Consider the following 24,884-nt stretch of genomic DNA (forward strand, 5'->3'; position numbering starts at 1 on the left):
AGCAGGTACCTTTGGACGTGCACTTTCATTCTTGCTTATAATTGCAACGGAAATAGTTTGGTATATGATTAATACCTTATAGAGACCCTAAATTCCCGCTGGTTTTGTTTTTTAACTACAACTTTCTTGGCTTATTCATTCACTACCAAGAAATATAAACAAAATTCTGGGAAATCAATGACTTGGTGGCCGCAATCGATGACGTCGTTCATAATGACGTGATCATAACTTTAATCAATGTAAACATTATTCAAACGATCATATCGCCAAGTAAATAATTAAGTACGAATACGAGTTGCGGGGACTTGAATAAATCGAACGTCAGCAAGCACTTGAAGTGAAATATACACATGATTATAATGTAATTGAAACTTCAAGATACAAACGACGAACAAACACTGGAATCGAGATCAAATGAATGGGGAAATGTGTGTCCTGAGAAGTGTTTGCTGGAAAGTTGCGATTTATTTATACGGTTCTTAAAATAAATCTTAAAAAAAACATGGCTTAAATACTTGCGATATCAAATTGCCAATATTTATAAACTTAACTTTTGAGTTCCATAAAATATTTAGGGATATATAATATATAATATATATATAAATTATCTAAGAAATATTATCAGCGATAAGTAAAAGTTTTAGCAGATCTAAGTTCTAGTTTCCGCTACTTTTTGATTTGCCGGAACTTGGATGTTAACTTGAAAAGTGATAAGCTGAAAATATTTTACAGTTTCCGCTTCCGATTCCGAGCGTCACTTCCATTGAATTCTTAGCCCATAAAATATAAGCTAGAATGGTAACCTAATCGCCGTTGCCCCCGTGCAGTCGCCTGGCAAATTACAGCCACATTAACATCAACAAAAAAGGCATTCAACCCTCAGCCTTGATATGCATGTCCCTCCTCTGGAATTCAGAATCGGTGATCGAGAGTCGGGAATTGGGAAGTGCTAGGGCGTCGCCAGGCACTCAGACATCGCTTATCGAGCTCGTGCTGTGAGAGGACTCCCAGCCGCAGTCTCAATCGAAGACCAAGTCTCCCTTCCCGGCTAATGGCCACAAAACATTTCGGCTACCTGGACACCTCACCTAATGGGCCGCACATTCGCATCGGAATCTGAATCTGAGTCTCAATGGGAATGGGTATGGCTGTGGAAATGGAATTAATGCATTACCTCAGGGAGGAACTGCAACTAATAGACGCATTTAGCACGCGCCCAAATGCATCTTGCAGATACTCGCACTCATTAACTGACCTCAATCAGCAAATGTCTGCACAGGAAGAAAATATGAGAGAAATATGTTAAAGATAAAAAAAGGCTACAAAAAACGTATTCTTTAGATTTTAAAGAAAAGAGAAAGTTGAGTATTTTTATAATTTCATCACATTTTGAAACTCGAAAAACAAACTCACAAGGTGAACGAAAATCTTTAAAAATCTATATAAAAATGTAAATTTTTTAAATTCCGATTTCCCCAAACATTTCAATGATGTCTTTTCACGGCGTGTGGCACTTGCATTGGCCGCCAATTGGCGATGAAATCAAGAGGTAGGAAGGGGGATTAACACAGGTAACCTGTCCGCGTATCTGAGGCTCCGAATGTCTCTGAAATATCTCTGAATCGCGGGAGGCCCACACCAGTTTCTCTAAATAGCGTTGTGTTGGTGCCCAAGGTATCCGTGTGTAAAAACCCCGATGACTCATCGTCGTCATCCATTTCAGAGTGCCGATGCGTGCCCGCGCCACTTTGGCATACATAACACACATAGCCGCAAATCGGATTCAAAACCAACAAATCCAACATGTGCCCGGGCAACTGGTCCTCTTTTTGAGTGGGAACCACCTCTGAGAAGAGAGAGTCATCGTGTGAGAGAGAGAGAATGGAGAAACCAAAACAAAAACGTTTCGTTCAAGTAGAAAATGTCAACAAACGAGCTGCGCGCCAAATTGACACTTTGAGTTAAATCATTTCGAGTTGAGTGGGAATTGAAATCCACTCGGTATTGAGTTACTCTCTTTCTTTACGGAAAATCGCATGCAATAACTTTCTGGCATTCGACTTGCATCTGTATCTGTGAGATGTTTTGCACTCCTATCTCTTTCTCTCTCCCCCTTTTGCTTTATCATTCTGACAGTTATCGCGTGCTCTTGCTTTGCACGCACATTCGTCAGGGCAGCGAGAATCATGTGGAGCATTCGAAAATCGTTCAGCCGGGTTTTTCCATGCGGTTTTTCGGCGGTTTTATGGATTTCTCTGATCATTGATGGCTTTTATTATATTTTTTGGTGGTCAAGGGGATATTTTTGGAAATGTGTGAAATTCCTTAACGGCTAACGGAAGTGGGGTGGATAAAATTAAAGTGTTAATTGAATTACTAAAACAAAATTAAGGCAATTGAGTTTCAAATCAGGCGAGTTAAATTTAAAATGGCAATCACATCACAAATTTATGGATATTATTGGTAAACATTTTACAAATTCCAAGAATTTTAAAGAATTTTTATGATATCATTCCCAAAAAGTATGCAATGCAGTGTTTTTATATATTATTTAAAAACTATCTAAAGTTGGTATTACCTCAATAGTCCTAGCTCTGAAACTGGTTCCGTTTGCCTTATCGATTTCTGCATCCCTGGTATCTACGCAACTTGAATTTCCAGGCTTCTCGCCTGTATGCGTTTATCTGTGTGAGCCGCCAGTGCGCGAGTATGTGTGTGTGTGCGAGGCAATGGCCAAGACGTCACCCGTCAGATTGGAAAAGAGGGAAAGAGAGAGGAGAGGCAGGGAGAGCAGAGCGGAGCGAGCGGTCTTTTGCCATCGCCATCCGTCGGCAGTTCAGTTGCCAGTTGCTCAGTTCAGTTATTCAGTTATTTTTCGCTTTTTGTTAAGGCAACGCGACTCGACTGCAGCAAACGGCAGCGGAAAGCCACGCGGCCGTCTCCCTCTCGCTCTCGCGCCACTCTCTCTGTCTGTTTCTGTCTCCCTTGCTCTCGTTAGCCAGCCCAGTTCCAGTCCAGGCCACCCCCCACGCCCCATTTGGTGCTCTCCCACTCGCACGCATCGAGAGCAGTGCTAGTTGAAGCGAGATAGCTGACCAGAAAAAAAAGGAATAGAAGGAACCCCCTCCCCTGTGGGAATCCATCCAACTTGTTGTTGTTGTTACACTTAATTTTTTAACACTTTCACAAGTGCAAAACCAGAACATTCCCAATAAACCGTCAAGCAATTACAAAACTGTCGCGTTATCTGCAACAAAAAGAGAAGGAACGAATATTTTGTGTGTTTGTGAGAGCGGTGAAAACGAAAAAACCGTAAAAATTACGAAATATTCAAGCAAAAGTCGTTCGAAGTTCGATAAACAACGGTGCGTGGTGCGGGGCGTGGTCCCCGGACATTAAAAATCTAGACAGTTCTGCGCTTTTAACTGGAAAACCGTTAAAAGAGTGTGTGTGTGTGCATTACTGTGTGTGTGTCAGCTGCACATGTAAATTTTGTTTATAAACGCCAATTAAGAGCAGCAAAACAATGAAAGTTAAAGTCGAGCGCACAACGAAAAAGCCCGCCATCACAAAGGCGGAAGATCCCGAACGGGACCAGGATGAAGGGGTCAGGGATCGGGCTCTGAATGGAGAGGAAATGGAGTCGGAGGAGGAGGAGCTGGACTTTCTGCCCGCCGATCTAACCGCAGCGATATCGACGGCGACAACAACGAAAATAGCAACAACTGCCGCCACACCAACATCGGCTGTCGTGCGCAATCTTATCGTAAGTGCGATACTTTTTATTTGAATACCCTATATACTGGGTATTATCATCCGGGGTTAGGGGTTTCTTCAAAAACCAACATCATACGGAGTGCTCTAGCTAGAAGTTCCCAAGGGAGAAATGAATCCACAAGTGGAACTAGAGAACTAACCATTGGGTTGCCAAGAGAACTCTTTTAGTGGTGTGCTGATTAGGGGATACTCTATCTTACATCTTATTTTTAAAGAATGTATTCTTTGTACCTAGCTGATCCTAGCTGATTATTACAAATACTGCTAATAGTGTATGTAGAGTGCACTTTACACTATCTTAACTCTGTCATTTACCAAGATAATGATATGAAACTTGGCCAATAAGTGTATTATAGAGTTTAAGACTATTCTATATAGAAACATGAGTTTTTATTAGTATTTACTCAATAAGAAGGCGGATAGGACTCTTAACCCAATAGTAAGGGTATTTCTTGATTCGTTACTATCTACCCCCTATAATCTCCCTATTCACTTTTATTAGGGTAAAGAGGAGAAGAGATAGAAGAGGATAGGTACGGGCGGTACAAACTGGTACTGCATAGAACGCAATAATTCCGTACTCCCCCCGGTTTTGGATCTCGATCTCAGCACTTCTCCGCCAAAAGCTGAAAGCTGAAACAGACTTTGCTGCTGAGGCAGAAATATATGGAAAACAGCGGCACGGCACACATACGGCTCTGGAAACTTGTTTAAAAAATACAATATTGAATTTTGTTCGATGTTGTTGTTGTTGTTGTTGTTGCTATGTATATTCGTCTGCCTTTTTTATTATGATTATTCGCCGAATTGTGTGGTGCGCATTTTGTTGTAGCTTTCCATTGTTATTGTTGCCGCTGTCTCGTTTTGGGTTTTTATTTCGTATTTACTTTGTCGACATCTTTGGAATTTCAATTTACACTTTTGTTGTTGTTTCGCGCTGTCACTTTGTGCCGCTCTCTCACGCACACCAAGGCGGTGACAAGAGAGAGAAAGAGAGCGCAGTAGAGCGAGAGCAGCTCACACAGATACAAAGCGGTCACGTTCACAGATTCTTTTATCGCATGCGAGAGAGCCATTTGTAGTGAGAGAGACAGCGAGTGAGTGGGTTTTTATGCATTCTCTCATTGCACTTGCTTCGTAGTCGCCGTCAAGGTTGCCCTCTTTGCATTTGTTTTCTAATGTTCCACCTCTCTCTCTCTTTTGGATTTGTATCTCTATCTCTATGAATTTTTGCATCTGTATCTTTTTTTTTTGGCGTAGGTGCGGTTTTCATATTTTTACTCTCGTTTGCAACACGTGCATCGCCAATTTCATATTGCTGCAATGTGGCCAATAAGCCAAGAAAACCGATCTGAGGTCAAGGCTTCCGTTTCCGTTTCTAATTGGATTCCACTTGGGACTGCGGCAATCTATTAAGTGGTCGAGAGCATATTTATCTCAGATGTTTGTTCAATGTTTTGGATAAATTCTATGGATATTTGGTTACTAAGAGGGCTTGCAATCACACCTTTCTTAACTATTTGTAATAAACTTTTTAATTACACCATTATTATAGCTTTAATAAGGTCTTAATACTGGTAATAAATAATATTTTATGGTAATGTTAACAGCCAGTTATTGTTAAATGCTTAAATCATTTTGATGGGTATTCACATCAAGTATTGAAAGGAAAATCTTGAATACGAAAATAGCAAATAGACTTGTCTTTTATTCAGCACTCAAATCCCTCGATTAATACCAATCTAGACATCTGTATAAACGACATATAGACACTCCTCTTTTTGTCCCTCGCTTTCCCTCTCGCCTGGCATTCGGAATTATGCTGCAGTTGATTTCGCCATAAAATTAAATCCAATGCCAAGGTCAAATGGCACTCAGATGCTGCGACTCACCCCTGTTTCTATCACCTCCAACCCCTAATCCCCCCCCAGCCCAAGCCAACATCTCGCTGGTATTCCACTTAGAATGTCAAGCAACTCACGCGTTGCATTGTTTGAGATGCGAGATGGGGTTGGCTGTGGTGCGATCGAGATGGGGTTGCTGCCAGGGGATGTTCACTGTAGTAGTCCATACTGTAGTATGCTCTATATGGCGCTATGCACTTGAACAACTCAAATTGCCTTTTTCGCATTGCGCTGCATAAAACATGCAGCGTGCTACATAAATATTCCATGCATTAAAAGCAAACGCATTAAAAGTCACGAGCAAATCGGCTAACGAGCAGCGGAGATAACCTTTTTACAGATTTTTAAGTATACACAGTTGGGGTCAAGTGAATAGGGGTTTATCAAGTGTGAATTGTAACTCCTCATGAATATCAAGTACCATGTTCTGTGATCACTTCTTTGATGAATTCATAGGAAAATAAGTCGCAAAAATGAAATATTTGGGGAATATGTTGGAAAAATCTGTACAAAATTTATTTCTGCGAAATTTTCTCCAGCAAAATGTTTTTAGATAAAAAGAGCTTCATAAAGCTCCTTTATTTTTGACCATCACTGTATACAGCAGGCACACGTTTGAGTATATTCGTATTTTAGCGCTTTATAATCACGATCAGATATCCAACAGAAATTGCCAATTTAATGTGCGCATCAACTAAAAATAAATAAATATAAAATTGCCAATGCCTTTGCCGCCGCCGTCGATTTAGCTGCCATCACTTAGCCAGCAAATAAATAAAAAAATAAATAAATACAAAACACACAACAACAAGACAACAAACAATTAATTATTATTGTTCTTTCAGTTCCTCGACTTTGAATTCTCCTTATAATATAATTCACTCCTACGTTTTTTATGGCGAAACTTTTACGACATTTCGCATTGGCCCGTCCTCGCACTCTTTTTACTCTTTTCCTTTATTTGTTTTTATTATTATGGCTTTCGATTGTTCCAGGAAAAGTTTCAGGGGATTTTGTAAATTCGATTGCGTTGCCAAATGCACGTTCGAAAGATATATATATATAGTTTATATATAGTTTAGATAGATAACAGAGTGTGCACTTGCAATGGGCATTAGAGCACTTGTTACCCACAAACGACTTCTTTGACTGACTTTTAGTTGGCTTAACATTTCTGGGAAAATATAGGGTAAATAAAAGTTATATTGTTCAGGGTAAAACACAGCTTTACCTTGATTTTCTATGACAATTAATGATTTTATGGATTTAACTTAATAAGCCAGAATTAGAACATGATTTGATCTACTTAGTAACCAAGTTTAATTTGTGTTGACCAAATATTTGTGCTGACTTTTCTGTGAGTTCAAAAAACCTTAGATACGAAGTGTATTTATAGGATGAATTTGCAAAATCTAATCAGGTGTTTATCAAGACTATTGCCTTATCTAGATCTACACAGAGTTTGCTCTTTGTTCTTCCCAAGATTTGACTTTTCAATTAGGGGAAATCACCAGTTAAGAAACCCAGATCCCATACCTCTTAAAGACCGTTTAGCTTGTGCATTTTGACGCTACGCTAATGAAATTATCTCGTGACGTCAATGGCTAAGCTAAAACTTAACTTAAGCTAAGGCCGATAAAAAAAACAACTTTAAAGTAGAGAAGCCGGTTTTCGAGTTCGCTTCATTTGAGAGCCAAATTTGGTCACACGATTGCTTCGCGGAATGACGTCACGAGTGGAGAGCAAGAGAAAAGCGATCGCTTTTCATTTCCAATGTTAATTTCCCCATCTTCCCCTCTTACTCTCCCCGCAAGAGCATTATGTCATCAAGTCAATTAACTAGCTACGAAAAATATGGAAACGGCAAAGGAAAATGTCAAAAGTTGCGTGTTTTCGCACTGGCTTTCGATTTTCTTGGAAATCTAAATGGGGCGTCATGGGAGGCAAACTATGATTATATATATATATAGCTTATCAGGAGCGGTGTTTATGGGGAGGGGGTGAACCTGATTCGATGTAGATAGTGCCCTGATATGGCTTATCTTCTGCATATAGACACCGGGCAAATCAAGAGTCATGCTTTCATCTGAAATTGATAAAGCTAGTTCGCTAAAAATTATACACAAAAGCTGAGTGATTACTGTAATTATGACAAGTTTATAAATATATATAAATCAAGTTTAATATTACAAAATGATAATCCTGATATAATCCAGGATCCCCTTTATATACCTTCTTGACTCCGCTACAGCCCAAAGTGTGTTGCCTTGGGTTTGTTGAACTTCCAAAAGGAGATGGCTTAACCAGAAAGGTGAAGTGTGGGAGGAGGCACCACTACTTAGTGCTTAAAGTAGGACCTTCCCTCGATTGAGTTATACATCGACAATACGACTAATTCCGAAGGAAATGGCAAATGCCGGGAAATGCCGGCAAATGGGATTGGGAAACGGGCGTGGAATTGGCTTGGATTGCCCGGCGGAATTGGAGCACATCTGGAAGCGAGTGGAGTGTGGCTAAAAACGCACGCGGCAGTGAAAGATTTACAAGCCGTGTTCCCCAGGCTTGCCAAAATGCACTTTGTGACGCGTCATCCAGCATGGAATTCCAAGAAGAGGCGCAGCATCAGGCGCTGGCATTCCAGAGGTCAGGAGAAGGACCGAACCGATCGGTGGGGTGAGGGCAGGAACTGGAGGGACTCCACCATCAGCTCCGATTCGCCATGGCGTTGAAAAGTGCGAAAAAGGGGAAAAAGATAAAGCCAGAGGAAATTATCGGGAACTGACGCCCGACCAACAGCACACACAGCACTCCCCAGATTGTGTCAACTCCTTTGAAATGCAACTGAAATATTGGGGTATTCTCAGTTCTGAGGCATCTTGACAAATGCATCTGAGGAAAATCATTATGTTTTAACTTTCTACCTGTTTTTGGAAAGATATTGCTTGAAGTTACTTGGGATACTATGTATCTCTCTTTCGATACCCATCCTTAAGCTCAGATATCTTTAGATATTTTCTCTGTTTTAGTTACAATTTTACAAAATCAATTTACAGATCCAAATAAACCTTCCAGAAGATTCCATGGAAGAAAATAAACTCTTTTAATTTGAATAAAAAACATTTTTATAAACTTTTTTTTAATACAAATATTATTATTAGAATGTTTGGTATTAACAGCTAATATCTTAGTAAAAATATTTAATAAAACTTTCTGGGTAACTTCCCACTTTCTCAATAATATCCCTACCTTTTAAGGTATTCCTTGGTCGAGTCGCCTGCATCTTGTTTTTTTATCGAACCCCCTTTTGTTTGGGGGGGAATTTCGCAATGCTGCATTGGGATTTCCAACGCCACAGCCTGGCATCGCCTGATTTTGCCTGGCTTCCTCTCTCCTCTTGCTGAGTGCACTAATTTGCAGAGCTCTTTTTTAGCTCGATTGCCTTTCACTCAGCCAGCCACTCAAACGAGTGAGTCGAAGAAATGAGAGAGAGAGCCAGAGAGAGACAGATCGAAACGGGTTTGGTTGAGCTGAAATATTGGCAAGTGGGTGCCAAGTGGAGCCCCAAAGCCCTAGGCCGTGGCACGTCCCGTCCCTCCCACACCCACGTCCACCAAGTGGGCCAAAATGGAAAACAGAAAAAACAAAACGCACGAATTCTGGTTAAAACGGCGATGAGTCATCCCGGCGAGGTGATGTGAGTGTGTGTGGAATCGGTTGTAGCTACGGCCCATTCATAATCGCGTTTGCTGAATGAACGAACATCTATATAGGCACACACGAATCGGCGTCTTTATAAACAAAACTATATAGTACACCTGGGGTCGAGATAGTAGTGAAAATTTTACGGAAAGTCCCAATGATTGAATACTAATAGGTGTAGTAGTAAAGTTACCTTTAAGATAGTTCGTAATAATGGCAACACTGCGTATGAGTTATATATATCTAAGGAATTACCTAAGAAATCAAAAAAAAAAGTATATTTACGGTTTTTTATCACTGACTGCTGAAAGACATGGAATAATATTTGGCGTAGCCACCTACTTGGTGACAGGCTTCGTCAAGCACTTGGCACCTCGACGCTGGCCAGGATCAGGGTTATGTCATCGGGCTTCCCACCGCCAGAATAGCGGACATTGTGTTCCCTGGCCTTGAGGGCAAAAGGCGATAGGAAAGTGGCATTCAAGGAGAGCTCACGGGCCTTCTCCACCAGCTGATTGGCCCCTTGCAGGAGATCCTGTTCCCCACGCACTTTCAGGCCATTTAAGATCTTCAGTAACATGCTCTCGGGCATGTTGTCGAACAAGCCATCCGTGGCCAGGAGCACCAGGTCACCCGGAAGCAGAGAGTGCCGCGTTGACACTGCCATCTCCGGTTGGTCAGAGTAGAAGGAATCCCTCTGGTTCGCCGGAGGCACTGTCAGCTGATAGGGGGTGTTGAAGTCATGGGTTTGCTCTTGCGACCGGTGCAGCACCTGGCCGTTTCGCACCACCAAGAAGCCACTGTCTCCTAGATTCGCGGTATAAAGGGTGCAGTCCCTCCGATGCATTGTCACCAAGCAGGCCGTGCTACTGCCCACCACTGGATGCTCCCGGCGGGTCAACTCCTGGTAGCCGGCAATAAGCAAATCCCGAGGACTGCGTCCATCGAAGCCGGACTGTTGTGCTTTCCCGGAGCAACAGGACATCAGTTCCTTGGCAAAGCGGCCTGCATCCACGCCCATGTCCCGCCATCCGCCCACTCCATCTGCCACTCCCATTACCTCGGCCAAGGGCGTGGAGCTGACGAAATAGCTGTCCTCGCCAAACCGCTGACTGGCCCCCTCACCGGGAAAACGCGGCTTCTTGGACCTTCCTTGTACTACCGTTATGAGATAGGGATCCCGCGTGGACTTCGCAGGGAAGACAGACAGGTGCTTAAACTGCTGGTGCAGCGAGTGCCGAGCTAACTGCAGCGGAGTCCTTAGCTGGCGGACGAAGCGGTTCAGCAGGCGGGGCCAACTTTTCAACCGGGAACGCATCGTGGTCATCATCTTGCGGTTCTCTTCCTCTAAGCACTGGAATTTTAAAAAGTTTATCTTTGGGAAATTCCTGAATAAAGTTTGGTACTGTCAGTTTACTTATAAGAAATCTGTTTAAAGGGCCTCCTAAAATCAGTTTAGATTGGACTTTCTGGAAAGTACTTTATATACTTTATCATATAAATCAACTTTCTTTGTAATTGTAGTTATAAAAATCGTAATCATCATCGCAATTTGCGGACTACGGTCTCTGTTTACACCATAAACATTGGTTAATCGTAAGGCCAGATATAGAACCTGTTCATATATGGGCATGGAGTCGAGGTATTTGTCATAGGTAGATTTGATTTCTTTGTTCAATCTTATCTCGCTGGTGCCTACGACACTGTGGACTCAAAGGCCCCCATCATCACCGGAAGTTTTGATCAGGCTACGGAACTGCAAATGTTATCAGCCGTCGGTTTTCCATAGCGTTATCGGCGAAAAGGAAAACAATACGCAACGATAATTTTATTTTAAACCCACTGATGTAAACGGCTTTTAGATACGGGCCTTATCATTCCCATCGTATTCGGCAGAATCGCTCCTTATTCATTATTTGACTTGTTATTGGCCGTTGTGTCTGCCAAATTAATAGGAAATCTTAGCCCCACTTCCTGCGCAGGTCACTGGTGCCATAATTGCAGGGTCGCGGTACGTGATTTTGGATGTTATAAAAAGAATACTACGTATTCCGGCTTCCGAATGCCGCCGGACTATCTAAAGCTGGAAGTCGAGACGTCAGTCGCGACACTTTCTTATCACTGGGCTTGACTTTTAGTGACGTCAAGAGTGAGTTTTCAGTTTCCTGCAAAAGATACTGAGATCGGAATTAAAAATCCTCGCAACATCCGCATAAAAATCCCAAAAAAAGTAACTTTTAGATTGCTACTTCCGTCTTTTTCAAACTTTAAGTTTTACCATTTTATATTCCTTGGAATTTGTATAAGAAAAGTTACTTTTGATAATAGAAATCAAGAATTCGCAAAGGTCTGCAGGCAGAGTCATCAAAATCCTTGTTTTTTTTTGTTTAAATTTAATATCAAGATTTGCATTCTAAAACTTAGAAAAAACACGAACTAAAATGAATAATATGTTTTTCAAGATTCTGAATCATTAAGATTGGTTGGCCCTCTAATCAGCCCGGCCTAATCTTAGTATTTCCAAAACTGAGTTCCTTTGAAAACCCAGCCTCTGAATCATAGTGATAAGGTGCTATTATCAAGCCACGCGTAAGCCTTAGTATGTACTTTTAAATTCTGGGTCAGCCAGCATGCCTAGCTAGACTTTCCGATCCCGAATCCGAATCTGAATCCGAATCCTAATTGACTGTGAATTTTGTTCTCTCTCGTTGCAGGTAAGTAGAGCAGAGCCCCATGGAGCCGCAAATGTCCAGTGTCACATGACCCACTTTCGGCTGCACTTTCCGCAGACCCCTCTTCGCTTTTTTCCGTATGTACAAAGGGGTTTGTTTTGGGTTTGGGGTTGGGTTTGGGATTGGGTTTGGCGTTGGGTTGCTCATGTAAGTGGCGACACAAGGTCAACGTGGCCTTTTTTTACATGGCCAAAGCAGGGGCCCCATCAATATTTATTGAAAGCTGGCATATCAATAGATAAATGCCTAGAAACAACACCTGCAGGTGGAGAATGGAATGGAGAACGGAGCCACCTGAGCCGCAGCCGGCGACAACGACAACGACATCGACATCGGATGGCTGTTGGCCCCGGCTCCGACGACCCATTTCGAAAAGCTATTCCCGATAAGAGGTAAGCCACAAAGGCGCACCATTCATCGGATGGCGCTTTTGTGGGGCTGCAGTTCGGTGGGGTTTACCGGGGTCTTTAAATTTAGTTGCTTATGTCATAACTAAATTGTCTGGCCGGGGCGATAAGATAAACCTGGCAATCGGGCCAAGAATCGGGTAAACAAAAAGCGTAGTCAAAGAAAAACTGGGCACGTGAGACCCCCTAAAAAATTGAAATATCCAAAAAGCTATAGAGCAGCGGGTTTAACCCGAGATATATATGTATATATGTATGTTCGTATATCTGTTGTGAGCGGCATTTTATATAGAGTTTGCTCAGGAAATGCCAGAGCTGAAGAGCTTTCAACTCACTCACTCTCCCGCTCTCTGGCCCCCACTCTCTGAGTCTTTCGCTCAGTGAGTGCGATAAAAGAGCTCAACTGGCTCTGCTCGGGGTTTTGGTATAAAAAGCCAGCAGTCGACGATGACGCATTTAGTCTAAACAAGTCGACCGAGCCAAACGCTTCGGGAAAAGTGTGAAATTCGTTCGCCATAAATCAAAAGTCGCGCAATTTACGTGAAAAGCCAGCCAGAGTGTGTGCGAAAATTTGCGACTCTCTCTCAGCATGTGCGGTGCCTGAAAATTAAACAAAAATTCAACAAAAACAGAACGAGAATTCTGGGAAATATTGAAAACAGACAACACAAATAATTCGCACGATCGCGCGCCACTCGGAAACTACAGATACAGATACAGATACAGATACAGATACATTCGCCACACAGATAGAGATACATTTTGCCAGTGCTTCGGTGTGCGGAATACAAAGGCGAATTTCGCCAGAAATCGCTTGAGTCACTCGAGACTTGAAAAACATTTGAAATAACCTCCTGTTTTTCGAAACAAATTCAAAACGGAAGACCTACTGATCTACGACAAGATGACGCTGGACAATTACATGTTCAACGAAGAGTATCTCTTCAACATGCCGCTATCGCCGCTGCCAAAAGTGGTAAGCATTGTTTTAGCCCTATATCAAGTTAGCTTGGTCCGAATGAAGGCGGGTTGTTATCAGTGAAATTTCTAGAATTCCAATGTGATTAATATTTCTATTTAGTTGGGCTTACATTATGGGTACACTTGCACGAGGGCTTATCTTCTGGCCAATTGAGTTCTTGGAAACTGGAGATCCCCTTATTTTCCGATTGTTTTTCTAGTTCTGTAAATACATAATGCTGGTTAGCTCTGCGATAAGGGCTTCCAACCTATTTCTATTCATATTTCTATTCCCATTCCCAATCGCCCGATTTGCGTTCTCGATCATTACCCGAAATTGAATTGTTTTACTTTTTATTTGCGATAAGGGACTCATTGTTGGCTGTGGCAAGTGTTAGTTTTCGGGGCTTGTGTGTAGGCACATCCATCATTCGTTTCGTAATTAATGAAAATTATTGTATTGCGTATTTTTGTATTTGAATTTTTTGGGGGGGCGCTACGTGACTGATTATGGACTTCCATTTGATAAACTCCATCGTAAAATGATGTTGTTAAATGCTAAACTATAACATATTGCAAGATTATGATCATATTTCCCTCTTCTCTGCGATTCTGCCATTAACCAAGTCATTTTAGCGTGTACGATTTCATTAAATCAAGTGCACCCTGCCGCAACTTGAAAAGTTATTGCCAAAAATCACCCTCGACGTGGAATCACGTTGCGATTTCATGCCACCATTTACAGTTAACATTTTCCGGCTTAAAGTCGGTTTCTTGCCGTTTTTTTTCCGCTGGTTTTGTTTTATTTTTTTTTTTTTTTGGCCATTTTTAGCCATTGCATTTCACAGTCCAGTGATCCGGTCTGGGTTTTTGGACTGCGTCTGGGTCTGGGCATGGGTCTGGTAATGGTAATGTTGTTTCTGGGTCTGTTTCTCCATGGAAGCGGCGCCATTCGCTGATATCGCACACGTGCGATTTTCGTGACAATTTATCAAGTTTGCTGCATTGCGTTCTGGCTTTCCATATATGCACATTATTTTTCACTTTCCGAGCGACAAGGGGGATTAATTTTACCACTTTTTTAATGGTAGAAAGTGTAGGACGGCGGAGGGTCCGATTGTGTGACCCTTTGGCTTGTGAACCTCAAACACACTCGCGTGACACTTGATACTCGGCGGTATAAGACCCTCTATATACGATATATACACGTATGTAACTTGGCAATTGGGGCGGTTCAAAGTGACAGGCTGCAAGTCAAACACTTGCCCGAGCTCTCAAATGTTTCCATTAAATATAACATGTAACCAGCAGCGGCGGCGCCCCCGCATTATCCCAGAGCCAAAGTCCAACTTTCTTTTAATTAACTGAATAACTGAATATGGTATTGGTCTGCTCTTGAAGTAATGCTTTTGTCTGCCTTGGTTTTTGAGGGGGTTAATGTGGACTTTCGCAATGGTTTTTTCGGGTTTTCATGTGGGTGGCTTCGATTGGTTTGAGTTTGGGTTTGCGTTTAGGTTTGACATGAAAGAAATCACTTGAAAGCGTTTTATTTTTTGGCAGAATTCGAGGGCAGACAATAACTTTCCTTTGTCTACAGCAGCGCGCCTACACCCTCTAGAACTGGCCTAAAAACTATCCACTTTTTGGAGTTACTTTATATATTATATATGTAGAGGAACCGCCGATCCATGGCGCATGCGAACCAGACTGCATTCAATTAAGATCAAATTTAATATTAAATGTGTCTACCATTGCACTTAATTGCATTTCCAGTCAATTTAATTGAGTTTCCTCTTAATGAATCCCCTGCAACTTGCAACTTGGCACTGCTCTATCGTCTATCGTCTTCTCTCGGCTGCCAGAAAAGTTCGTTGCAGATAATTTGACAGGGAAAAGCGATTGGGAGTGCTGCCCTGTAATTGAAGTCTAAGGATGTCCAATTTTTTATTCCTATTCCTTGCTGCCATTGGTAATTTCGTGTTGGCAAATGTCCTGGCGTTTGATGGCTGCGGTCATGTCCTTCTAGGAATTGGCCAAAACAAGAATGAAGAACAAGAAGAACCAACAGCCAATACCCCTCGAATGGAAAGTGAAAACAACTTTTACTACTGTCTCCTACTACCGCCTGGCTCCCTTCCTTTGTGTCTAGGTTGCACTTCGTCCTGTTCGTCCTTTTTGCGCTTCTTGCTGGCCTGTCCTTGCTGGCGCCTGAAAGACGCGTCGTTTGTTTGCCATTTCCTCGAACTGCAAACTTTGCCATAAATTCGCCTCCCCCATTTCCAGTGTTTTCCCTTTTTTGTGTTCCTTTCCTTTTTTTTTTGGTTTTGGTTTGCAGTCGCGACAAAATGCATTTAAATAAATTATTCCCAGACCAGTGTCGCGTCATTTTATTAGCTGCACGTTTGCCTGCCTGTAATTACCACTTTAGTTGGCCAAATCAGCTTAATTAAGCCATCTTAATGTGCTATCGATTAAAGTGCCTGGCTACGCCCAGGCCAGGTAAATAAAATGTGCAAAAACCAAGGGTCAACGGCCTGCTTAACAGGCAGAACATAAATATTTTCACTCTTTTTTTCTGCTGATTATTTTTGTTTAATATCTCATGCAAATTTGTTTTTCCCCTTGTCCACGCCCTCGGAACAAAAGTCTGATTAATTTGACACTGAACTTAAAGCCCCGAAACGAGGGACTCGAATTCAGAATTGAGAATCCTGAAAGCTGCTGCAAATTTATTTGTTAAACTTTTTTTTTGCACTTTTTGGGCAAATTTTGAATTATGGCCGCTGCCAGGCAGCGAGAAATGTTAAACTTTAATTCAATTTCGGTTGTGTGGGCGTTCCGTAAATGGACAAACGTCAAGTGATTTTAATGACGGCGCTGCTTTCTGTATATATGTACAAATATACTTAGTACATATTTTGCATAAATGTTGGTTATATAAGGGGGGCCTCTCTGTTTTTGTTTTGCGTGCCTAAAAAAGGCCGGCAAGCCGCCGTGTGGATGCGACTTTTGTCGACTTTCTGCCGGCCGTTGACTCTGGGCCACTCCAAAAATTCTTTGGGCCAGCGGGTAAAGGCGGGGAAATTGGGCTTTATCAGCCGAGAACCGAGAACCGACAACCGACAAACGACAACCGCCAGCGGACAGCCGGCACTTAGCACAGTCAACACTACACGCCGATCGGCCATTCTGCTTGGGCATTGCGGTCACGTTCTCCTTATTCTCCAGCGAAAGAGCAGAGAAACAGCGTTAATAAAATAAAATAAAATGAAATGAAAAACAAAACAGCAATATGTATATGATTTCTGCCCCTCCTTTGCGTTAATTGTTTTATTCGCAGAATTTGCATTTATATGCAGTTCATACAACAGACTTGCGAAAATTCATATCTGGAATTATGCTCGTCGTCAAGGGAAGTCGCCGAGCCAACTGCAATTACAAAGTTGCGGGTGCACAGAAAGCTGAAGTCATTTAAAGACTGTCAAGGTTTAACCTGAATGGAATATGGTTATATATATATAGTATTTGTTTGATCGTTTATTGGGTAACTAACAATCTGAAAAGTTTACCAAAACATAAGTTAAGTGCTAGAAATCATCACCAAATCAACTTCCTTCTTCTTTATCTTAAATCTATCTTATTAAACCTGCTTTATATTTATTTAACTAAGAAAAGGCATAAGTTTCTCCCTCTGTATTTCCCATCACGCCGAAGACGCCGCTCTTGAACTTGTCAACTTTTCAATTCTCGCTTTATTTCGCCCGCTGTGACATTGCAGCAACTTTGAGGCACAAACAATGCTGGAGCTGCAGTTTGTCGAGTCTTGGCCAATTGAAAAATCAAAATTGTATTATTTTTTTCTGATAATTATGCGCATTTCTAACTAAACAAGCGTCGACCTTCAGCATGCAATTTTCGTATTTCGTATTTCGTATTATTTAGTATTTAACAAGCTTGCCAACTAATTTATGCCAACTGCCGCTGTTGTTGCTGCTGCTGCCGCTGCTGCCACAACAACGGCAACTAAAGCGTTTAAACAAAGGCGAAATTCGAGTTTGAATCGCTGACTTTTAAGTTAACTTTTGGTTAACATACGGCCGAGACGCAGGCCTATGTTAGCCGGGGCTGTTAGCCTTTGTTTTTCCCGCTCCTCACAATCATTAGCCACTTTTGATACAAACAATACAAATTGTCGCCGCCTGTTTTTTTCGGTTTGGTTTTGTTTTTGTTTTGTTTTTCTGCTGCCTTTGATGATGCCAAGTTTGTTTTTGTGCCATCATTACGTCATTGTCAGGCTGAAATTGGCTTAAAAATAGCCCAACGCGTCAGCTGAAGCAGAAGGCAAAGTCTCGGGCCCGAGCATTTCTTGAGCACTCAACTTGTTGCACCTTCTGAATTTTGATTTTGAACTAATTAGAGTCAAGGTCGCAGTTGATATGCAAATCGGGCATGAATGCGGGCATGGATTTAAAAGGAACTGATTAGAGGAGCCGTGGAAATGGTTTTCCAAGAAGTTCTTTATTAACGCAGGAAAACGCCTTGAGCTTGAATGTTTTTTTGATTTGGAAAGAAATTTAAGTTTTAATCTCTAGGTTTCATGGGAATTCCTTGGCGATATAAGTACTTGCTCTTCTAAAGAAATAAAGTTGTTTTATATCTAAAAAAAAAAAACAATCTAAAAAATGCAGAAAACCCATAGATTTGAATTCTGTTGGTTTTTTTTTAACCCCATGCTGCAGCCCAACAAATTAGTCAGCAATTTGGTTTTTTAGTTGACTACGTCAGTGTTTTTGTCACTGCTGGGTGTTCGATGCTCGCTGCTCGTTGCTGCTTCCATTTGGTTTATAATTGACCCCCAGATGTGAACTCGGCGACCACAGCTCTTCTCCACGTCCGATAACAGAGATCTCGGCCAGCGCCGACATTGCCACTGAGCCGAGGCATCAATTTAGACAATTCAATTCGCGGCTCTTGATTGCCAGTAGTTCGTATTGTCACTTTTATCATCATCGTGTTTTGCATACGAGTGTAGTATATGTCTTAAATTGAGTGATTCATCGGCTAAATGCGGTTCATGTGCCCAGGGAACAAGTTCAAACAGCAAATTGAAACTTAATTTGGCTGGCAAGGAAAGTGGGTTAAAACGAAAGTGCCCCGAAACAATATGGCAAAGGTGTTTAAACACCAGAAACTCAGGGCGGGCGACTTGAAAGTAAATTCCAAAAAATAAATATATAAAAAGAGCGCGTTCAAAGAATAAAATCGATTGTTTGTTGTCAATAAGGGAACGGCCTTTGGGATTGGGAAACGCGGCTGCTCGGCGATAAGATCGCCAAATAAATAAGCCCACAATCGCAATCAGCAACGCCCTGCAGAGAGAGAAATGTAATCGTGAAATGTCAACTAATTAATGTTTATTGATTAATATTTGTAAAGTTAATCTTAACTTAATGTAAAATCAAATTTCATTTTAAGTGCAAGACACATCCCTTAATTTTCTCTAAGTGCAATAATGTTTTTAGCCCACAACAAAGGCTAGCAATTAGCGTATTGGCCAACTTGCTGGCGACGGAAATAAACACTCTTGGCGAGACAGGGGGTCTGAAAAGTTAGTTAATGTGGATGTCCCACACGCACACACCTGTTCGGTGGACATCTGTCATCTGACGGGACTATGAATATATATTTATATATAGTCTATATTGAGTACCATAACTTTTGCCAAATGATTTCGGCGAAACATTGAGTTGTTGTGGCCTTTGATTTATGGGCGAATGAAAGGCTGTTCGATGGAGAGAAAGAGCTGCTGTAAAAACGGCAAATCGGAACTAACCCACACACAAATATATATATATATATATATATATACCATACTATACTATACTATAATATATACTTTTTTGCTATAAAAGAATGGCGAGCGTGGTCGTCGTGTGGGCAGCCGCTCAATTAAGAGCAGGCAGCGTTTAAAATTATTTGATTTTCCCAGCGGCTGTCTTCTAATTTGAGCAAACAGCTCGCGGCACACCAGGCACACACCCAGAAGACAGCTCTCCGGGTTCTCTAGATGGATGGTTATATATGTGCACATATCCCCAGCGATCTCTCGATCTCGATCGTTGCCAATTTCGCTCACCAGAGATACAGATTCACATTTCAGATTCAGAATCCAATTCAGTCGCAAACGAACAACGAACCATCGAAGTTTAGAAAATTTCTAACAATCAAAAGCGATCGCGCGCGCGCTTTTCTCGATTTCGAATCTCGAACAACGAAACGAAAATAAATTTGGAAAATTGCAATTGTCGGTTTGTTTTTAGCGCGCGTGCATTGCCAAAACGAATCAGAAACAGAAACAGAAACAAAAGCACAGAAACCGAAACACAAACGCAAACAACACGAATCGAGTTAGGAGAAATATATAGAAACGACGCACATTTCTCAGTTGCATGCCGCGTGGATCGAAACATATATGTATATATACGCCCATATATAATTATATATATATAGCTAAACTTAGAAATAAAAGCGAAAAAGGGAGGCATAACTTTGAGAGGCGTTGCCCGTGGCCAAGGATTTTTGAGAAATACGGATGGGAATTACGAACTAGCCCAAGGCTCAAGCCCGCGCCCTCTTACTCTTGCTCTAGCTCTAGATTTGCCTCAAATCTGCATAATTATTACATAACCCGAATCCGAATCCAAAGTGTGTGGTATTTATCGCGGCCCTCGCTGAGCAGTGACCTGATTTGAACTGGACACGTGTCATTAGATTTAAAGCCTCGCACACTTACGATATATTGCGTTGATTATGAGCGCTTTCGCCGACCGGAATATACATTTCAATCCTTTGCGAAATCAGCAAACGCTTATCGTCAAACGGCTGAGACCGCCGGAGAGCAAGAACTTCAAGAACTGAGCAACCGAACAACGAATATATACGAAATCCGCTCACAGCTAAGAAAAAACGAACCTTTTTTGTAGAGCCAACGCAGAAAAACAACGAAACTTATATATACAAGCTATAAAATAGAGCCAAAAACGAACGAATTTTCAAGCAACTATAGCAACACTGCGACAACATCAAGAACAACAACCAAGAAACCGGAAACATAAAGACAAGAAAGGATCATCACATTACAAAGGAGCTTTCGTCTCCTTTTTGTACATAAAAACATTTTTACGCTAGAATTTAGATTTGTTTTTGTTGATTTTGAATATATATATATATAACTCAAATATATATCATTGTTGTCCCACATTGTTGTGTTAGCTTAGCTAGGCTTAACCCCTAACGAATACTAGTCAGCCGCCCAACTGTGCGTATACGCAACGTGAATGCGTATACTTAATATTTAAGAATAGCCATATAGAGATAGATAGAGGCCAAAAACCAACGAACAAATGATGAAAAATCTCAACGGTAGGGCGCACAATGCGTGCTACCATCCCTATTACCACCAATCGCTGCACTTTGCACACCAGCAACCTCACCAGCCGCATCAGCAGCAGCAGCAACACTACCAGCTGCAACAGCAACATCAACAGCTGCAGCAGCAGCAGCAACAACAACATCAGCAGACCCAGCAGCAGTTGTTACGTCATCAGCAACGGCAACTGCCCACGCAGCCTGCCTACCAGCAACAGCAACAGCTACACCAACAACAGCAACATCAGGAGCAGCAGCAGCAGCAACAGCAACTGAGGCAATCGTTTGCCCACAATGGTTTTCCACTGCGCACAAGCAACAGCAACAGTTATGGCCATGTTGCTGGTAGCGCCTACGCCGGCAACAGCAACAATGCGGCTGCCATGGCCGCCGTGTGCCAAATGCAGAATTTTTTTAGTCAGCAGCAACCACAGGAGTACAACAATTGCTTGCCTATTAATTATTATCAACAACAACAGCAGCAGCAGCAACAACAGCAGCAGCAGCAACAACAGCAACAGCCACCGCAACAACAACATCCATTGACAGCCACGACGACAGCAGCAACATGCAATGCCACAGCAACAACGTCTGCAACAGCAACAACAAGCTCCACGAACAACGACAACAACAACAACAATAACAGTAGCAGCGATAATTTTGCAATGGACCCCAGTGAAATCGCCACTTTTCTCGCCAACGAGCTTTTCCTACAGCAGGTACAAATATCGCCGTGAAAATCGCTATCGAAATTCGGATAAATTTGGGCGCGAAACAATTGGCAAGCGGTGTGCGTACTTATTCATCGCCGAAAATAGAACAAATGCGGAACAACAAATTGTGGGGAGAGGGGTCAAGTATAAACAAAGTGATGGATTGGATTGGGTCCTCTCTCTGTTTTCTTTTAGTTTTTTTTGCGAAAAACACGTTCTTTAATTCCCAGAAATGTACGGATAAGCAATGGGGTCTTACGCTCTTAACAAGTGTGTTTGATCTTGAGTGAAATCTAGACTCTATGATTAATACCTTTCAGTGTGTTTCCAATGCAAGAATTTCGCAATTAATAATAGTCCTGAGTGATCTTTGGAAACCTTCAAAAAGACTTTTGGGTGTTCACACATTTTTAAAGGCCTTATGTTATCCTTATCGCAATATATTGATTAAAACCCTATGGATTACAATACTAATCATAACTTTTCATCCGTCTTACAGCTCGGCAACTTTGAGACCGTTCAGAGTGTCCTCACGCTGACGACACCCACGTTGACGCCGACCACCACGCGCAGCATCGAGGACTCCTTTTTCCAGATAATTTCGGATACGCAAAATGATCGTGGAGCTGGATGCGCAGGATTTGCAGTGCCAGTGGTGCTGCCGAATGCTGCGGGTGCCAATGAAGCCAACGGAAATAGAATTTTAACCGTTCCAAGTCAGCAGCCATACGATGTGAGCCTGGTGCCCGGAAGCGAGTCCGAGGATTCCAATGCTTCGTACAACGATACGCAGATGAATGAGGAGCAGGACACAACCGATACTTGTAAGTAGATCTCGTAAATATCCCTTTCTGAACCTTTACTAACCAAATCCTTTTCCCTCCTGCAGCAAGTGCCCATACGGACAGCACCTCGTACCAAAATGGCCAAATAATGGGTGGCAGTGTAAATGGCAGCGGTGCCAACAACTTCACCAATGTCCTGGCGGCCGTGACCACCACCCGTGGAGCATCTTCGGCTGGCAGCAGCAACGCGAATACCTCAAACACCCCGGCTCGTCGTGGAGGCGGCAGACGCCCCAACCGATCGGCCAACATGACTCCGGAGGAGGAGCAGAAGCGAGCGGTACGCCGTGAACGGAACAAGCAGGCGGCGGCCCGTTGTCGCAAGAGGCGCGTGGACCAGACCAACGAGCTTACCGAGGAGGTGGAGCAGCTGGAGAAGCGGGGCGACGGCATGCGCAAGGAGATCGAGTTCCTCACGAACAGCAAGAAGCAGCTGGAGAACCTACTGGCCGTCCATCGTTCCACCTGCAACAAGGTGCGTTCCGATTTGCTGAGCGTGGCTACCTACAATGGGCTGATTGCTCCTGCCGGACTCTTGAGTGCCGGGAGCAGTGGCAGCGGATCGAGCAGCCACCACAACCACAACAGCAATGACAGCAGCAATGGAACCATTACCGGAATGGATGCTACGCTGAACTCCACCGGAAGGAGCAACTCGCCCTTGGATCTCAAGCCGGCGTCGAACATCGATAGCCTGCTGATGCACATCAAGGATGAGCCCCTGGACGGTGGATTGGACTCTGGTTCGAGTCTGGACCAGGATGGTCCACCGCCCAATAAGCGCTTCGCCTTGCCGCCCATGTCCACCATGCCGCATGTTCACATGTCCACGCTGATGACGCCCACCGGTGCCTCTTCGGGATCTCTGCAGACACCCATCACGAGCACGGCTCCCGGAGGGTTTGGCAGCGCGTTTCCGGTGACCACCAACGGCAGCAGCAGCAGCTTGAACAGTCCCACGCTTAATGCGCTGAATAAGGTGCCCAAGGAGCGGCCCAATACGCTGGCCTTCCAGCGACCCTTGAGCCAGAACATGCACCTGACCCTGGCCAACAAGTCGGGCGGACCCACGCAGATTCAGGGTGTGCCCATCCAGACGCCGTCGACGGGCACCTTCAACTTTGACTCCCTAATGGACGGTGGCACTGGATTGACCCCGGTTTCCGGACCCCTTGTGCCGAACAGCTCCTCCACGAATAAACATCCCCTGGAGCTGCCCACGCCCACCGCCGAGCCATCCAAGCTGGTCAGCTTATAACCACAGGACAGGATTTGGGACAGGGCCGGAGGATAGGGGGTCCACCAGTTGGGGGGTCAAGTCAGGATTAAGTTAAGTTTTATATAATTGAAGCGTAGCGATTATATTTACACTTGCTAACAAAAAAAAAGAAACCAAGAAAACATTTTGCTAGTTTGTAGACGACGTTTTCATTTTTGTAATCGTAACGAATATTTTGTTTCGTTAACTGTAATGTTTTTGTATTATTATCTTTATTATGGTTAATTTATGATTTTTGCTATGTCCTTTACATACGCCGAGCTACATATGTTATGTACTTGTATTTTGTGCAATTTTCAAACCTTTTCATTGCGTGTTATATATTTTCAAAAAATATACAAATGCGAACGATCGACGATGCATGCAGTAATGCAGTAATGCCTGGAAAATGATAAGGATTTTAGGGAGTGTAGATTTGAAGGATGCGTTGTGATATTTATTATAAAACGAATACAAAAGATACCAGATAAAAGAAAGTAGAAAGCAAAACAGGAGCGTGTAATGAAAGGAACTAAGCCGGTTTTAAAATTGTACATTTAAACGAATCGCGTAAATATAGAAACAAAATATATATTCAGCATACAAACTAAATACAATGCCTTGAGAGAGAATTAAGAAATGCAAACACTTTATATATATATATTAATAAATATATATATATATATATGTTTATATTACGTTTAAACCTAAACAATAATCGCGTTAAAGCAAGTTTTATATTGAGCAAAAGCAAAAGCAAAAGCAAATGTGAAATGAGATAAATATACTTATTGTACTCTGTAAGCTGCAGTAGAAAACCCAAATATATTTTTACTAAACGCAACAAATGCGCTATTTTCAAATACCATTTATAAGAAATGACAAAAGCAAAGCAATTATTTAATATGTAATTATGTATTATGTATACCCAAATACGATCTAATGAAAGCTGATCAGGTAAAAACATACAAAAAAAAAAACAAACTCTCGCCTCAGTAAATTCTCTGTATTCAAAATTATCAATCTATCTTAAAACCAAACCGATCGATAGTAAATTAAATGCACTTATAAGGGCAGAAAAACACCAAAATTTACAGAAATTAAATAAAATAAAATAAAAACACCGAAAAACCTAAAAACAAATTGTCCAATTATTTGTAC

At 42.2% G+C, this 24,884-nt stretch overlaps 2 protein-coding genes across 4 annotated transcripts; one reads left to right on the forward strand and one right to left on the reverse strand.

The window, feature by feature from the left end:
* Nucleotides 1-2,837: 2,837 nt before the first annotated feature.
* Nucleotides 2,838-24,862, forward strand: LOC108111387 (transcription factor kayak). Of its 3 annotated transcripts, none has more exons than XM_017220822.2 (3): nucleotides 2,838-3,766; nucleotides 22,120-22,444; nucleotides 22,510-24,862. In XM_017220822.2, exons 1-3 carry the CDS (start codon nucleotides 3,527-3,529, stop codon nucleotides 23,721-23,723), a joined length of 1,779 nt encoding a protein of 592 aa, XP_017076311.1. In that variant the 5' UTR covers nucleotides 2,838-3,526; the 3' UTR covers nucleotides 23,724-24,862. The 3 variants fall into 3 exon arrangements, with proteins under 3 accessions (XP_017076311.1, XP_017076312.1, XP_017076310.2); XM_017220823.2 differs by lacking the exon at nucleotides 2,838-3,766 and adding an exon at nucleotides 12,972-13,495; XM_017220821.2 differs by lacking the exon at nucleotides 2,838-3,766 and adding an exon at nucleotides 19,655-21,626.
* Nucleotides 9,657-11,149, reverse strand: LOC108111389 (protein phosphatase PTC7 homolog fig). Its single transcript, XM_017220824.2, has one exon. It carries the CDS (start codon nucleotides 10,708-10,710, stop codon nucleotides 9,739-9,741), a length of 972 nt encoding a protein of 323 aa, XP_017076313.2. The 5' UTR covers nucleotides 10,711-11,149; the 3' UTR covers nucleotides 9,657-9,738.
* Nucleotides 24,863-24,884: the final 22 nt, after the last annotated feature.

The sequence above is a fragment of the Drosophila eugracilis genome, unplaced genomic scaffold (genome assembly GCF_018153835.1).
Source record: "Drosophila eugracilis isolate 14026-0451.02 unplaced genomic scaffold, ASM1815383v1 contig_616, whole genome shotgun sequence".
Classification (NCBI taxonomy): domain Eukaryota; kingdom Metazoa; phylum Arthropoda; class Insecta; order Diptera; family Drosophilidae; genus Drosophila; species Drosophila eugracilis.